The 16,805-nt window shown below is 37.1% G+C and overlaps 2 protein-coding genes across 2 annotated transcripts; both read right to left on the bottom strand.

The window, feature by feature from the left end:
• Window positions 1-296: 296 nt before the first annotated feature.
• LOC143580411 (calmodulin-lysine N-methyltransferase-like) lies at window positions 297-14,759 on the bottom strand. Its single transcript, XM_077063440.1, has 11 exons — window positions 14,488-14,759; window positions 14,207-14,388; window positions 13,333-13,606; window positions 2,689-2,755; window positions 2,006-2,090; window positions 1,699-1,852; window positions 1,552-1,637; window positions 1,264-1,324; window positions 1,066-1,181; window positions 827-959; window positions 297-746 (listed from the first exon to the last, which is right to left on the bottom strand). The coding sequence occupies exons 1-11, from the start codon at window positions 14,757-14,759 to the stop codon at window positions 467-469; spliced, it is 1,710 nt and encodes a 569-aa protein (XP_076919555.1). The 3' UTR covers window positions 297-466.
• Window positions 14,760-16,058: 1,299 nt separating this feature from the next.
• LOC143580410 (uncharacterized) lies at window positions 16,059-16,586 on the bottom strand. The gene has a single exon (XM_077063439.1). The coding sequence runs from the start codon at window positions 16,584-16,586 to the stop codon at window positions 16,059-16,061; it is 528 nt and encodes a 175-aa protein (XP_076919554.1).
• Window positions 16,587-16,805: the final 219 nt, after the last annotated feature.

Here is a 16,805-nt window from a genome sequence, read left to right as displayed (position 1 = left end):
TGTACAGGCCCACGTGAGGGCAGGTATCTGGTTAACATGGGGTTGGTATACCGATACCAGCCTGCCTTTTATTATAGCAGAGCCAATCCCACTAAGCTCGAGCTTGTTATCTAGGAAGAGCTTAAGCTAAAGCTCATTATAAGCCTTTTGTCTAAATCTTGAGCTCGGCTTGTGATTAATTTTTAAAAGCTCGTTTACACCCGCCTCAGAAGCTCATTAGTGACACCTAGATTGGCTACATGCACAGGTGCATCCACTCAATCTATTGAACAGAACAAAAGAACTAGAATGTTCGGGTACACAGTTGAATCACCTATAAGGCTATATAACTTATATAGCAAACAATAATCCACCGCAAAATGGACTACAAATTAAAATAAAATATAGCCAAAGATATGCAGATACCCAAACATGTAACAAAAAAAAAAGGCGAAGAAAATTCTATAAGATCAAAACCTGCAACCTTTTAAAGTGTAACTCTCACCAATAAAGGGTAGCAATGATCCTTCTCATAGTTAGGCCAGGTGGAATTATTCTTCATGAAACTTTCATGTCGTCTCCAAATTTCTTGATCATAAATCTCATCTACAGTGAACTGCAACCCGCTTTCTTTAACCTCCACTAGAAAATCATCCAATGAACTTCCCCTTTTAGGTCCCAAAAAAATGGCTTCCGAGTGCTTTTCCTTCTTCAACAAGCATTTGACAGTCTTAACCAGACCTGTGTGGAATTCTTTGAAGAAAGTGCTGCAAGATTACAAACTATCTTTGCTATCAATCATAATGGAGGGTAAACTTGTAATTATCACTAACATGCAAAAGATTACCAATCACTTGCAACAATGATATCAAAACTGTTGGAAACATTTGATAACTCTTCCCGATTCCAATGCAGCATCATAGATTTCACTTTTGTGCTGCCAAATACACTTGAATTGGCCGTTATATTACGCTGAATATCTAATTGTTCATTGTAATTAAGGGCAGTTTTTGATCTTTGAAATGAAAATACTTAATGTTAAAAGGACACATTGAAGTTATAATAATGAAGGAATGAAAAGGATACAATCAACTACTTGAGGATTTCCATCTGATATCACAACTTCTGATGCCTCAGTGACGGCTGCAATAACCAAGCCTGCTAAACCGTATCCTGACCCGAGTTCAATGACCTTTTTAGACCTGAATTAGTAGGGAAGCTACATTACATTCCACAAGTACAAAAAAAAAAAAAAAACAAAACAAAATAACTAATAGTAATAACCTGAATAAGTCTAGCTGTGATAAACAATAATATGCAAGAACTTCCTCTGATGGCCAAGCACCTGTTCAATGAGAAAGTACAATGTATATAAACATCTTCGAGAAGAAAACTACATGGAAAATATGTCTGTAAAACATGATGGCCTAATGCTAAGATCAATGCTATGATGCAAGAAATCATTATAGCACCTTAAATCACAAATTCTTTGATTACCTTTGACTTAAGGCAAGCATATATAATAACCTAGTATTTATCAGTGTGACGGTTGTGAGTGCAAAGAGAACTTACAAACAAGGCCCGTGTTGTCAATATCAAATGTGTTACAGATCCTAAAATCATCAAGGTTTGCATTTGCACAATTGTCCACTCTCTGACTGCATTTAATTACATAAGTTAGCAATGATCAAAATCCCTTGTTTTCTTTAATGAACTTACTATAGGTAAAGTTTGGTAGCAGTTTGATTGGGCAAAGTATAGCACACACGCGCTTCTGGAGCCTTGGGCACCAATTCTTCTTCAACTAAATGGAACGGTATCAAACTGAACCCTCGGTTAGCCTTTCTAGAAATACTCGTTTCCGATTGATCATCTGCAAACAATTTACAACATAAAATCTCAAATTTCAAAAAGAAATCCAACTGTTTAAGCATAAGGAAACCGGAATGAATACAATCAGATAAAGGGTTTATAAACAGCAATTGGATGATTAGGTCGAAGTCAAAATGAAGATTAATAATAATACCTGATCGAGAAGAAATTAGTGCTCGACGAAGGATTCCCCACCTTAACGAAGAAGAAAAGAAGATGCCTTCTTCTCCATCTGCTCTCTATTGTTTTTCATAAACCTTACCGCTCAGATTCACGGGTTTAACCCTCAAACACCACATGTTTAATCCGAACATTTTCAACTTTTTTTTTTTTTTTTTATCTTAATACTTTAGAAAATTTTTAAATTGCAGGTTGGTTTTGAAAGCAATCGTGTTTATACTTAGCTATTACATAAATCATAGTTTTAGATGGAATAAAAATGTTTCAAGAAATGATTATTTTTGTTTGGAGTTTATTTTTTTGAATAAGTTAGCTACTAAGGTAAACCTATCAAATAAAAGTTTGGATGCCTCGTTTATAATGTGCCCATTCTGCTCAAGAGAATCAGAAACTGCTCAACATTTATTTAACCAACGTGTGGTTGCATCTGTGACTTGGAAGTTGGTTCTTGCATGGTTACAATTGACCGGTCCAAGCTCGATCATCCCAAATGAATTCCACGCTTCGCTAGATCAATGTCACTTAACAAAAAAGAAGAAATTAGTTGTGGAAGGGATCGTATAAAGACAAACAAACAAGTCAACCTATGAACAAGTCATGTTGGCACAAACACGACCCGTTTATAACCAAACATGTCATGTTAGATTTGGGTCATACATTTTGCTGAACAAGTAGTATTCTTGTCAATTTGATGAGTTTGCGGGTTGTGGCTCCATCAGCGTCCCTGCAGTTTAATCAAAAGACATATTTGCTCTTAAATTTAAACATTCTCTTTTAAAAGCTTCTCACATCTAATTCTCAGTCCACATTTAAGTAAATGATACCTATTTATTATAATTTTATTATGTTATCTTTTTTTTTTACTCACAATCTCTCACAAAAAAATATTAAAAATAATTATAGGAGTGAATAGTGAGAACCAATATGAAATTTTACTGTTCATTTCTCATAAATTTGGTGATGGACTCAGGAGCGAATCTAATGTAGAAATGGGTAGTTCCGAGATTCGAAATAATAGTGTATTTATTTATAGAAAATATTAGATGAACCACCTAATAAATTAGGAAGGAACCACCCTATATTCATTCAGAGCACTAGTCAAGCAGGTAACGTGTTGATTTTGTAACACACAGGTCGCAGGTTTGATTCCGATTTTCACAGTGTTTTTTTGAACTTTTTTTTTAACTTACCTAGCCTTTATATCATTATATCAATTAGGGTTTTTATTATTACTAATAGAACACACATACGCAACAAAACATAACGGCCGGCCACTCTTTTCCAACCGTTTCCCCCTGACCCCTCGTCCATGTTCAGCCAATCAGCCGTTCTCCGACCACCGCCTCCGCTTTTCCAGCTGACCAGACGACCAGTACACACCTTCTGCCTTTCTGACTTCCTCCAATCCTCCTGCCTTCTACTCTTCCTTGAAGCTCGATTGCTCGAATCCTCCCACTTTGAAGGTAAGTTTACATTCATATGTTAAATGTTAATTGTTGTTGACTTCTTGTTAATTGTTCTTGATTGTTAACTACTTAATTGTTAAGTTATTTGTTGAATTTAGTTTTAATTTGTTAGATTGTTGGTTTTAATTTGTTAGTTTGTTAGTTTTTGTTAGGTTCTTAGTTTTTAATTCATTAGTTTGTAATTGTTGATTTGTGGGTATTATGAATTAGGGGTGTTCACGGTCCAGTTTTGACGATTTTAGGTCAAACCAAAGCCAAACCGTTACCAACGGTTTTTACATATCGAAAACCAAAACCGAGCCATTAAGATTTAAAACCGAACCAAACCAAACTGTTATTAACGGTTTGGTTTCATGATTTGGGCTTTGTTAAGCCTCTATAAAAGTTACACAATATACTAGTGCAGGATACAAGTTAAAGCCAAAATTCATAAAACTTAACAATGAATAGGAAGCTTGGAGAGTTAACAAGATTAACATCTAACAATACTGTCACACCCCGACCAAAGGCGGCGGAACATGCCGAGGTGTAACGATTGTCCATAAGCACATGATACTAATTAAGGTGACGGTATTTAATAAACTCATTTCATTTCACAATATCGAAAATGTCACATAACAATTATCCATAAAAGAACCATAAACAAGATATCACAAAATATAGCAAATTTGATATTGTTCATTTTTACTAATATCCTAAGGTCTTTGATGTCGTTTTCTTCACAATCATAAATCAACCAAGATGCAAACCTACAACATTTCATAAAATAAAGTTTGTCAATACAAAGGTTGGTGAGCAATCATAAGTTTAATCATATTAGTATATAATAAAGAGAGCCACAAAACTTGCATACGAAACGATAAATAAAAGTGGTAATTTGGATAAATAGATATCGCTAAACACATTAGCGACACCTAGCTATAAGGGGATGCCAAATAGTCTAGGATTTTATAGTTATCGTTAATTGCATTACGTTAATGACACCTTGCTATAAGGGGATGCCAAATAGTCTAGGATTTTATAGTTCAACCAACCAAAAGCGATAAACACATAGGCATATAAGCATAGAACACCAAATCGAGCAATTATTTAGGTAAAGTATACAACTACGTTTGTGGTTTAAGATTCAAATATAAAGCATTTTGTTGAATAAGTATGAAATGTCACCCCCAAAAATAAAAGATGGAAAATGGGGTATGAAGTACTCACCTTCAAGTAGTAAACCTGAAAGATCATAGTTTGGAGATTTGTCAGAACGACGATTTTAACGCACAATGCCTAAAAAAAATAAGTCTTGAATTTAGAAAGGTTGTCTTGAAGGTCTTTAAACAAAATAAATGTTGAGAAATGTAAATAATTAAAGTTCAAGGTTTAAAATGTAACTATTTAAGAATTTATAATAATAACCCTTTGAAAATGTAAGTTTGCTCGAAACAGGGTTAAAGTATCTAACCTTAATATTTACTCAACCTATGTTAAGTAATAAGGTGGGTAAAATGCAAGAATGCAAATCCCTTTGGAATAAAGATAATAAAACGGTTTTTTTTATCGAGTGTTCGGGTTGTCGGTTCGGGTCTTGATAATTGGTCAAACCCAAAGTCAACTTTCCAAAATATTGAATGTTATGAGATAACTCAATAAAATTTAATAAGACTTAACCAAGTATGTAGTTCTATTGTTTTAGAACTAACAACGCACGTTAAGCGAGTAAGAATCGGTTTGGTTCGGTTTCCATCTCACAACAAGCTCATAGATGGTTTCCACATGTCCAAACACTAAAGAACTTTTATAATAATGTACAAATAAAAATACTTTAAGTTTTACAACCAAAAGTTAACAATAAAGTCTTTAAACAAAAGTTCGGTTATCGGTTCGGATCCTGTTTCGGGTTAAGACCGAGGTAAGATTCTACAAACCCATAACCATAGAATTTGTAAAAATGATTTTAGAAACTTAGATCTAACAATAAGTATGTTTAAACAATTATTTAACAAAACTAGTAACAAAGTTCGGTTTACGTTTTAGAGCTATTTACGGTTAAACCGAAGCATAGACTCTTAAAAACCCATAACCATGGAACTTGTAAACATGACCAACAAACTAAAATAAGCAAGATTAATATGTATGAACAAGTTATATAGATGTATATATATCAAGGACACGAAGTCCTCCATGAAGTCTTGCCTTATGAGGTCAGAAACCTCACCGACCGGAATCGGAGCAGTAACTACCAAAGGTAAACAAGAGGTGTATATTATATATATGTTGCACAACCATAAACAAGTATTAATAAGGCTACATAAACTAATTAAGATGAAAGACTAAAAACCTTCAAGAACACTTAAGAAGATAACCTTGAATCTTTGATGTTTGAGAGAGTTTTTTTTTTTTTTTTTTTTTGGAGTTGTAGCAAGGGAAAATGAAGAGGAAAGGTGGTGTATATATAGGATAATGTTGGTGGTCAAATATGGGTGAGAGACACAAGAGTTTTCATGCAAAATGGATCAAGACAAAAACACAAAACAAAATAAATAAATAAATAATAAATAAATAAATAAAAATAAAAATAGGATGTTTTCAAGACCCAACAAGTGTGAAACAATATTGTAACATAAATCCATCATTTTGATTATAACATAAGCTTCGGTTTACAAATCGGGTCGGTTTACATAATAAACAAATACAAAAACGAATACAAACAAGACTCGAAATTGACGAATGTCACAAATAAACATAACATTAGCCTTATAAAGCCAACAATCCTTGAAATATGAATATAACTGATAGTGCAACTTAACAAAATGAAAGTCTTTTTTTCCTACATAACAAAAAGATACACAGGGGACTTTTGAGAATGATGGCTAATGCAAAGCCCACAAATTGCGTTTTGAACTTCAAATATTCTTAAGTGCAATTTTTTTAAATGAAACTTAATATAATATATATTATTAAATATCTAAACAGTTAATATATATTATTAAATCTTACTGTTCAGTCTGGTTTTATACGGACGGTTTTTGGTAGAAACCATAAACCAAACCGTTCCTTACGATTTGCAAATTTGAAACCGACCGACCGAAAGCTATAGAAAAATACCAACCGTGAAACCAAATCGGTGAATGGTTTGGACGGTTTCACAGGTTGAAACCGAACCGTGAACTCCCCTATATGAATATCAAGAGATATTTTCAATGACGGTGTCTCTTTAATTATTTTATCGTATTTTTATTATGTAATGAACTTTGCCTGAACCATCGAATCGACCCGAACCTCAAACCGACCCGGAATTTTTTATACCCCGACTCTATGAAATTGAAGCACCTAAAAATAGCACACCACCTGAAAAAGTTTCCTAGATCCGCCACTGAATGAACTAATGGGGAAGCCGATGTAGATTGAAAATGCAAGATTGTTGTATGTTTTATTAAATTTTGGAGATTTGAATAAAATGGGATGCGGTCTCATAACCCATTAATCTTTTTATTTATTTATAAAATGTGTTTTATATATTAACTTAACCTATCTGGGTATTCCTAATTTTAAACTCTTAATTTTAAAATGTCTGGTGTCATGTTTGATATAGGGCAATAGAATGTATTAGGAAATGGAATAGATGTAAGAATGGAATGGACGAGGTAATGAAATGGATCATTACTATTCCACTGTCTTGTTTGGCTACCATGTGGGAATAAAATGAATCATTAATGGAATGGTGTCGTTTGTTTTTCCAGAGGTAAATGCCTGCATTCTGCGGACCACATCTGTATAGAAAAGGTAGACCAATCCTTCGCAATCTGTAAGAAAAAAACTGTTTCTTTTTTAACGTGTGTAAACTACTAAAATAAACTGGTGGTGGTGGTGTACGAACTGTCGTAGTGGATGGTGGTGGTGGTGGACGATGGTAGTGAACGGTGGGGTGGGGTGCTGTGTAACACCTTAGGCAAATCCCACATTGGCTGTGGACAGGAGAGATCCTTGGTTCATAAGTAAATGCCCCGCCTCTTAAATCACCAACGCGTTTTGGGCTTAATGGTAGTGGACGACAGGAGAGCTCCACAGTTAATCGTGCTCAGGTGGGAGTAGTAGCAGGATGGGTGACCTCCTGTGAAGTCTCCACCTAGGCAACCAAAAAACAAATCCGTGAGCTCTTCGTGGGCAAAGCGGACAATATTGGTAGTGTGATGGGTCGGATGTTACAAGTGGTATTATTGCCACTCTTGTGTCGTTCGGGATAGTGGGACAAACCTCATCAGAGACCGTGAGTCTTTGGGGGAGTCACGAGGTACACCTTAGGCGAATCCCACATCATGGATTGGATGGTGGGGCAAACCTCATCGAGGAGGATGAGTCCAAAGAGGGGGGTGTCTGTAACACCCTAGGAAAATCCTACATTGGCCGTGGACGGGAGAGATCCTTGGTTCATAAGTAAATGCCTTGCCTCTTAAATCACCAATGCGTTTTGGGCTTAATGGTAGTGAATGAGAGGAGAGCTCCATAGTTAACCGTGCTCAGGTGGGAGTAGTAGCAGGACGGGCGACCTCTTGGGAAGTCTCCACCTGGTCAACCAAAAAACAAATTCGTGAGCTCTTCATGGGCAAAGCGGACACTATTGGTGGTGGTAGACGGTGGCGGCGGCGGATGGTGGGTGGTGGGTTTATGGTGGTGGATGACGGCGATGCCGATAGACAATGCCAGTGGTGGACGATGGGTGGTAGTGGTGAAGGACTATGGAGGTGGTGGATGGTGGGTGGCTGGTTGTGGTGGTGATGGACCGTGGTGGTGGTAGTAGACGGTGGTGGTGGCGGTGGTTGACAGCGGGTGTTGGTAGGTGGTGGTGTTTAACCCTCTCGGACCTTAGAAGATTTTGGAAATTGATGGGCCAAGTCTGCAACAAGAAGAGTTCACGCAGACTTTTTTTAGTGAAACATCTTCGGAAAAACAAACAGTCAGCAGATGATAATATATGCGCGTGGTTTGCGCGGCGCAGACCTTTTTTAGAAAAACAAACAACACCTATGTGTTGTTTGGTAGACATGGAAAGACGAATGAATAAAATAAAATTGGTGGTGACTCGAGGTGGTGGTCGTGGTGATTGATGGTTGGGTAAAAGTTAGCTAGTTTTATATATTAATTAGTTATATTTAGTTAAATAATCGAATGAACATTGGTACTTCAAGCATTGTTTACGTGTTTCAAGATATTGGAAGCTTTGGAGCTTAACGAGGATATTTACGGGCTTGGATTGAAGATCGAGAAGTGAAAGATTGGACGTGCACGCATCACGAGGCATTCAAGAAAAAAAAAGAAAAATATGAAGTTTTACATCTTCGCGATACGTGAAGATGCAAAGAAGGGCAACTTCGCGATACGCGAAGTTACAGGATGTCGGCCGCGACTATTTTGTCATCCGCGATACGCGAAGAAGCATGCTGGGACATCTTCGCGATACGCGAAGATGCTTAAGTAGGCCAAAAATTTAGGTTTTCCCTATTTAAACCCCTTAACCTCCCCCATTCAGCTAATAAAGACTTCAAGAGGCAAAAGAGGTTGCTTAGGACGATCTTCCACCATTCCAAGGCTTCCGGTTCATCTTGGGTTTGCATGTTCATTAAGATAAGTGATATAATCAATATGTTGATGCTTGGCTAAGTTCTTTGTTCATTCTAGGCTAGGTTTTTGTGTATTTTAACTTCTGACCAGATTCTAATACTTAAGGTTTATGAGCTTGATTGAGTTATTGCTTTTGTCTTGCTTAATTATTGATTGATTATTTAAACAACTTGTGTTTGGGATTATTAATTGATGCATTATTTGTTTGGTTGTGTTCATCAACATTTAGGGTTTGAGCTCCTGTGTCATTGATTAGTTATCATCAAATATTGTTTCTTCATTGGTTTTAACAAACATAAGTTGGTAATTAGGTAAACCGAGTTCAATTGTGTCATGAATTCGGTTAGGGTATCGTTTGACATCACAATCAAACTATTAGGTTTAGTAATTACTGCGTAATCAAGGGAATCTGGGATTAAGTTGAATATCACATTAACTGAACCTAGAATGAATGTTTTCATTAATATTGTTTGCAAAGTTTTTATGTAATAATTAAGTTTTAATTAAAGCTTTTCTAAAAACCGCTTGACATCGTCTGTCCGCCGTAGTTAATTAATTAATTTAGTCATATTAAAATTAGCATTTTCCTTGAGTCCCTGTGGAGACGACCTTACTTACCCGTACTAGTTTATAGGTATTTAAGTCTTAATTAATTGTTTTTGAGTAGACTACGACAACCTACATCAGTGATTGTGGTGGGTGGTTGTGATGTTCAGAGGCGGTGGCAGTGAGTGACAACAATGGTCAGTGGTGGTGGTGGGTGATGGCAGTTAGCAGTCGTGATGATGGTTGGTGGTGGCAGTTGGTGGCGGCGGTTAGTGGTCGGTGGCCGTAGTGGTGGCGGTAGCGACGGTGGTACTGGTGGTGGAGTAGTGGAGGTGATGTAGGGTGAAAGGTGATGGAATGGAATGAAAAAAAACAAAGTTGGTGACGAATTGACTTTGAGTCAGCTGACACGACCCGAAACCCAACACGAAAAAATATAGGTTTTGAGTCAGCTGACACGACCCGTTTCTTAAACGGGTCAACCCAAACCTAACACGTTTAAAAAACAGGTCAACACGAACCCAACCCGTTAAAAAAGCGGGTTGACCTGTTAACCCGTTTAACAATTTTAGAGAAGTTAATATTTTAATTTTAGAGATAAGAAGTTTTAAATTTTAAAGTTAAATACATACATTTTTTATTTTTCATATATCAATTAACTTTTAAAAGTAAAATTAATTTTTTTTTTGCACTATTTTTATCTAATTTGTACTTATAGCATTTTCATTTTATTAGTTATAATTATCTATTCTCTAGTTATTTCATTCGTCTGTTCTTATCTTGAGCTAAATATGTGAAACTAAGTTTGTTAATTGGGAATGAGACATAAATAGACAAAAACAATTAGATTTATCACAAATTATTAACAAGTTTTATGAATAAGAATAATTAATTGTTTAATTTATTACCAAGTCAATAGGTATTACTCATTCTCGTATATGAATGAAAAATGGGTTGACCCGAAACACAACCCGAACACGACACGAATTTAAATGGGTCAACACGACACGCCACGAATAAAAATATGGGTTGAGTTAGGGTTAAAGAATCTCAACACGCTAACATGCCAACCCGAAACCTATCAACCAGACACGATTGACACCCCTACGTAATAGACCATTTCATTCCATTAACCAACCAAACATTATTTTTTTCATTTATTCGCAATGATTCATTCCATTACGCCTCTCATTCCTACGTATCAAGCGCTACCTAGGGATATAAACTAGTGGAGGTGAGACCAAGCTCGATTGGGCTTGAACTCGTTTCGTTTTGACTTACGATGGCTCGAACTCTATTACTAAAGTTGAGTTCGTCATTAATATTGATTTACTGGCTATGGTATAGTGTTCTTGATGATGATTTATTATTTATTTTTATTGGTTATAAAGTTGAGTTGGTTACTAATAAGATTTGTATAGGCTCATACGGATCATACATATGTCAAATAGCATTGACGAAAACCTAATCGAGTTGTATGGCGTGCATATGAATGAAGGTGAAATTTTTGAAAAACTTAAAAAGTTGAACAAGAATGAGATATTATGGCTTATACGACGCGCGTATAAAGCCTATCCAACTATAGGAGGCATATAGTTCATCCACGAAGAAGCATACAAGTCATTTAAGGCATATTGTTTATACGTGAAAACTATACTAGACGCATAGGCCCTATACAAGGCATACAATTCTTCAGTGATGAACTATATGTAGGAAACCGTTCGCGTATAAAAATAAAACACTTTTAATAAAATAATTACAATACAAGGAATCAAACCTATCTAGGAAAGCAAGTAAATTACAATACGAATTACACCGGAAAAATCAAAATTACAATACAATTGAAATAAAATAATGCAAGAAAGGTGTTAGAAGAAGAATGGTGTCGTAGTCTTTGTGGCCGAGGATCGTGTTTTATACGGGACCCTTAAAACAAATGCCGGGTCTCTCCCCGTTTTGTTTCCCAGGGTACAACGGCCTAAGCAATATGTACTGCCAGGGAGGGCTCTAGCACCCGAATAGGACCTTAAAGAAAATGATGAAGATGATCAAGAATGTTGGAATTTTTTTTAAGGAGAAAACACAAGAGAGAATGTGTTAATTTTGTGTTTTTTGTGTGTCTACAACCAAGGAGCTCCCTTGGTAATTATACTAGTAGAAAGCTGAAACCATTCAACCATCATTAACCAAAACTTTAATTTTTTGACCAAATTAAAGGAACCATTAACCAAAACTTTAATTTTTTTGACCAAATTAAAGGACATTTTAATGGCTTTGACTAATTGACTAACAACCTTGAATAAAATAATTCAAAGTTTAAACATATATATATTTTTTTTCACAAAATTTTCCAACAATCCCCCAAATGTGAAAACAAAACTTATTCATTTCCACATATTTTCCAATATCCCCCACATGTGAAAACAAAACTCATTCATTTTCACATTGAGATCAATCCATATATGCAAGTTTCTTAGATTCAATTCAACGGTTGAGCATTGCAGGATAAGTAGGTGTTACCCTTTGAACCTTCCTTTGTGAAGCATACTTAGTCTCCTAGCGGTGTGTAAACACGATGTCTTTGAACATACCCCCATTTATGTAGACGACAATACACTTCACACAACACTCTCCCTGGTCTGGCCAACCCCTCACTGTCGTGTCCTATTATAGTCTTGGAACACTAGCCTGGTTCTGCGAGAGCTCTAGGATTTTTGCCCCAAAATCCATTCGAACCGACCCCAGTTCTCTCTCACATAGGTGATTCTCTCTCGAATCATTAAAAGCAATAGGTTTGTTGATTTCCACAAATCATTAACCTTTATTATGCTTATCCTTACAACATGTGTCACTGATTGGAATGGACTAGGACGCGCGCGCACGCAACGCCCTTTAGTTTGGTTTGGGGTACTCCCCCACAGTGACCACCCTTGGTTTCATGATTAAATTGTCCTATTGAACCTTGATCTTGGGATCTCTAGTCAACTAGGTTAGGTTTCCCACATGTCCCCTTTTCCCATGGGCTTTAGTCCCATTCCTTTTGACGACTTGTTAACTAACTCTTTGCTTAAGCCTTTTGTTAACGGGTCTGCAATGTTATCTTTTGACTTCACATAGTCAATTGTGATAACACCCGTTGTGAGTAGTTGTCATACCGTGTTATGTCTACGTCGAATATGCCTTGATTTGCCATTGTACATCACGCTATGGGCTCTACCAATCGTTGATTGACTGTCACAATGTATGCAAATAGCCGACAAAGGCTTTGGCCATATTGGAATATCTTCCATAAATTGACGTAGGCATTCCGCCTCTTCACCTCATTTATCCAAGGCGATAAACTCCGATTCCGTCGTGGATCTAGCTATAACCGTTTGCTTAGAAGACTTCCAAGCAATAGCTACAGCACCAAGTGTGAATACATATCCACTTGTTGATTTAGAATCTTTTATATCCGAACCAATTTGCATCACTGTATCCTTCGATCATAGTTGGATCTCGATTATAATGGAGTCCATAGTCTCTTGTGTATCTTAAGTACCTTAGAACCCGTGTTATACTTTTCCAATGTTCCACGCTCAGATTACTAATATATTTACTTAACCTACTCACGGCATAAGCTAGATCGGGTCAAGTACATGTCATAAGATACATTAGACTACTAATAATTCTTGAGTACTCTAACTGAGCAACACCCTCGCCTCTATTTTTAGATAGATGGTGGGTCTTATCAATTGGAGTTGACGCGACACACGTGTCATCCTTATTGAATTTCTCAAGAATTTTATCCACATAGTGAGATTGACTCAAGATAATACCATTTTGGGTTCTAGTAATTTGAACCCCAAGAATCACGTCTGCGAGACCCAAGTCTTTCATGTCAAACCTCGCTTTCAACATATCTTTTGTAGATTTAATCATAGTATCATTACTACCAATGATAAGAATATCATCTACATAAAGACATAAAATCACATAACCTCCTAGAGTGTCCTTCACATAGACACATTTGTCACACTCGTTTATTTTGAAACCATTGTCAAGTATGACATGATCAAACTTTAAGTGCCATTGTTTTGGAGCTTGCTTCAAACCATACAATGATTTGACTAGTTTACATACTTTGCCCTCTTTCCCTGGGGCGGAGAAACCCTCGGGTTGCTCCATGTAAATCTCTTCATCTAAATCGCCATTTAGAAATGCGGTTTTTACATCCATTTGGTGAATTTCCAAATTTCGTAAGGCCGCGATTGCAAGAACCAACCTTATTGAGGTTATTTGCGTGACCGGCGAGTAAGTATCAAAATAGTCTAGACCTTCTTTTTGTTTATACCCTTTGATCACTAACCTTGCCTTGTATTTATCAATACTTCCATAGGCTTTCATCTTCCTTTTGAATATCCAACGATATCCAAGGGGTTTACAACCCGGCAGAAGATCTACTAACTCCCAAGTATGATTTTGCAATATAGAATCTATCTCGTTCTTAATTGCTTCTTTTCATTGAGGTGATTCCGCCGAGGTAACCACCTCGTGGTAGGTATTGGGCTCACCCTCAACCATGTAGCTCACAAAATCAGGACCGAAGGATTTTTCAATCCTTGGTCTTTTTCTTCGTCTAAGCTCACCTTCCTCAATTTCGGGTCGTTCATGTCTCTCATCATGAACAGTATCATCAATCGCTCTTGATGTACTTGCTTCATCAACCGCTTTTGATGAACTCGCATGTGTTTTCCTTAAACAGGGAAACACATTTTCGAAAAAATTGTTGATCCTTCACTCAACAATAGTGCCTTCATGTACATTGGGATTCTTGGACTCATGTACAAGAAACCTATGCACATTACTATGGTGTGCATATCCAATGAATATACAATCCACGGTTTTAGGTCCTATCGTTAGTGCCTTTGGTGGCGGAACCGTCACCTTGGCAAGGCACCCCCACACTCGAATGTATTTGTATGAAGGCTTTTTATCCTTCCATAACTTATACGGAGTCACGTCCGTTTTCTTGCGGGGTATCTTATTCAAGATATAATTGGCCGAGAGAATAGCCTCTCCCCATAAGTCATAGCTCACGCCCGAGCTAATCAACATGGCATTCATCATCTCTTTTAATGTACGGTTCTTTCGTTCTGCAATGCCATTTGATTGTGGAGAATAAGGTGGGGTACACTTATGTATTATGCTACTTTTTGCGCATATTTCCGCAAATGGTGAAACATATTCACCACCCCTATCACTTCGCAAAGTTTTTATTCTCCGTTTTTGTTGATTTTCAACCTCATCTTTATACAAGATAAACTTGTCTATTGCTTCATCCTTACTCTTAAGTAAGTATACATAGCAATGCCGAGTACTATCATCAATGAACGTGATGAAATACTTATTTCCACCTCTTGTGGGAGTGGCTTTTAAGTCGCACACATCGGTGTGGATTAAATCAAGGGGTTCGGTTATTCGTTGAACCGATTTGAAAGGCTTTCTCGTTAGTTTGGATTCAACACATGTTTCGCATTTATATTTTGAATCGATTTTAAAACATGGAATGCTATTTAATTTAATTAAACATCGAATTGAATTAAAATTTACATGTCCTAGTCTACCATGCCAAACACAAAAATTAGAATTTGTCGACTCAATCATGTAAATAGAAGTTGCAATTTTATTTATAGAAATTTTGACAACAAATACATTCAATTTGAACATAGCATTGTCGGCATAACCCTTGCCGACAAACATTCCATTTTTCGATAAAATAAATTTATCCGATTCAATCACCAAGCGAAATCCGCGCTTGTTGAGCATCCATCCCGGGACAAGATTCTAGAGAATCTCGGGAACATAGAGAACTTTGGTCAATGTGAGCTCCTTGCCAGAAGTCCACTTCAAGACCACATCGCCTTCCCCCATGTAAAGCTTCTGGTCACCCGCAGCCTCTTTGAAATTCTTAAAGAGTTGTTTGTCGCCGCAAACATGGTGGGTTGCGCCGGTGTCAACATACCACCCTTTGGGAGCGTCTCCTACAACGTTGACTTCCTCGATGAAAGCTGCTTCCTCGGTAATTATCGCCACGAGAGGAGTGCCATCCTCGTCCACCAAATACGCGCGCTCGCGCTTCGGTTTCTTGCACTGGTTCGCCCGGTGCCCCATCTCGTTACAGTTGTAACATGGTCCTTGGAAAGGTGGAGGCTTCTTTTTCACAGCCCCTTTCTTCACACCAAGGTCCACTTTCGCTTTCCCTTTGTTACCTTTACCTTTGCCTTTGTTGCCCCCTTTGGAGGTTTGACCGTACTCGACTAAGTTAGCCTTGGCGGAAACATCCACTAGGATACCTTTTTGAGCTCTCTTATTGTCTTCTTCTATCCGAAGTCGAACAATAAAATCATCAATGGTCATCTCCTTTCACTTGTGTTTAAGATAATTCTTAAACGCAACCCAACTAGGAGGCAATTTTTCAATCAACGCTGCCACTTGAAATGTCTCACTAAGTGTCATTCCCTCAACAAAGATGTCGTGAAGTATAACTTGCAACTCTTGGACTTGACTAATTACAGTCTTAGAGTCAACCATTTTATAGTCCAAGAAACGGGCGACAACAAATTTCTTTGTTCCTGCATCCTCCGTTTTGTACTTTTTGTCTAAAGACTCCCATAATTCTTTGGCAGACTTTATTGAAGAGTACACGTTATACAACGCGTCAACTAAACCGTTTAACACATAGTTTCGACATAATAATTCCGAATGCTTCCACTCATCTACCGCACTCAAAGTTTGAGCGTCGGTCTCCCCCTCCGCGTTAGTAGCTAGGGGAGCGGATTCTGTCAAGAACCTCGCAAGGTTCAAGGTGGTCAAATAGAATAACATCTTTTGTTGCCACCGTTTAAACTGCAAACCCGAGAACTTCTCGGGTTTTTCAGCGTGATTAGCCATGGTAGTCGCTCATACCATAACTGTGACATTTGTCAATTTCGGGTTATTTTATACTTGTATTCTTAATGTAAACCCGATCCGTTTTGTATCCCGAACCTTTCGATATTATCAAAATGATGGATTTTATGTTACATATTTGTTTTATAGTTGTTGGATCTAAAAAAAACACCCTTTTCGGTTCTTAAAATGTCCCGAAAACGCTCAAAACGAACTTCAGGG

The sequence above is a fragment of the Bidens hawaiensis genome, unplaced genomic scaffold (genome assembly GCF_021521415.1).
Source record: "Bidens hawaiensis isolate Kalapana, Puna unplaced genomic scaffold, B.hawaiensis_p1.1 tig00030470_1, whole genome shotgun sequence".
NCBI classification, from domain to species: Eukaryota; Viridiplantae; Streptophyta; class Magnoliopsida; order Asterales; family Asteraceae; genus Bidens; species Bidens hawaiensis.
This window is presented reverse-complemented; position numbering and strand designations above follow the sequence as displayed.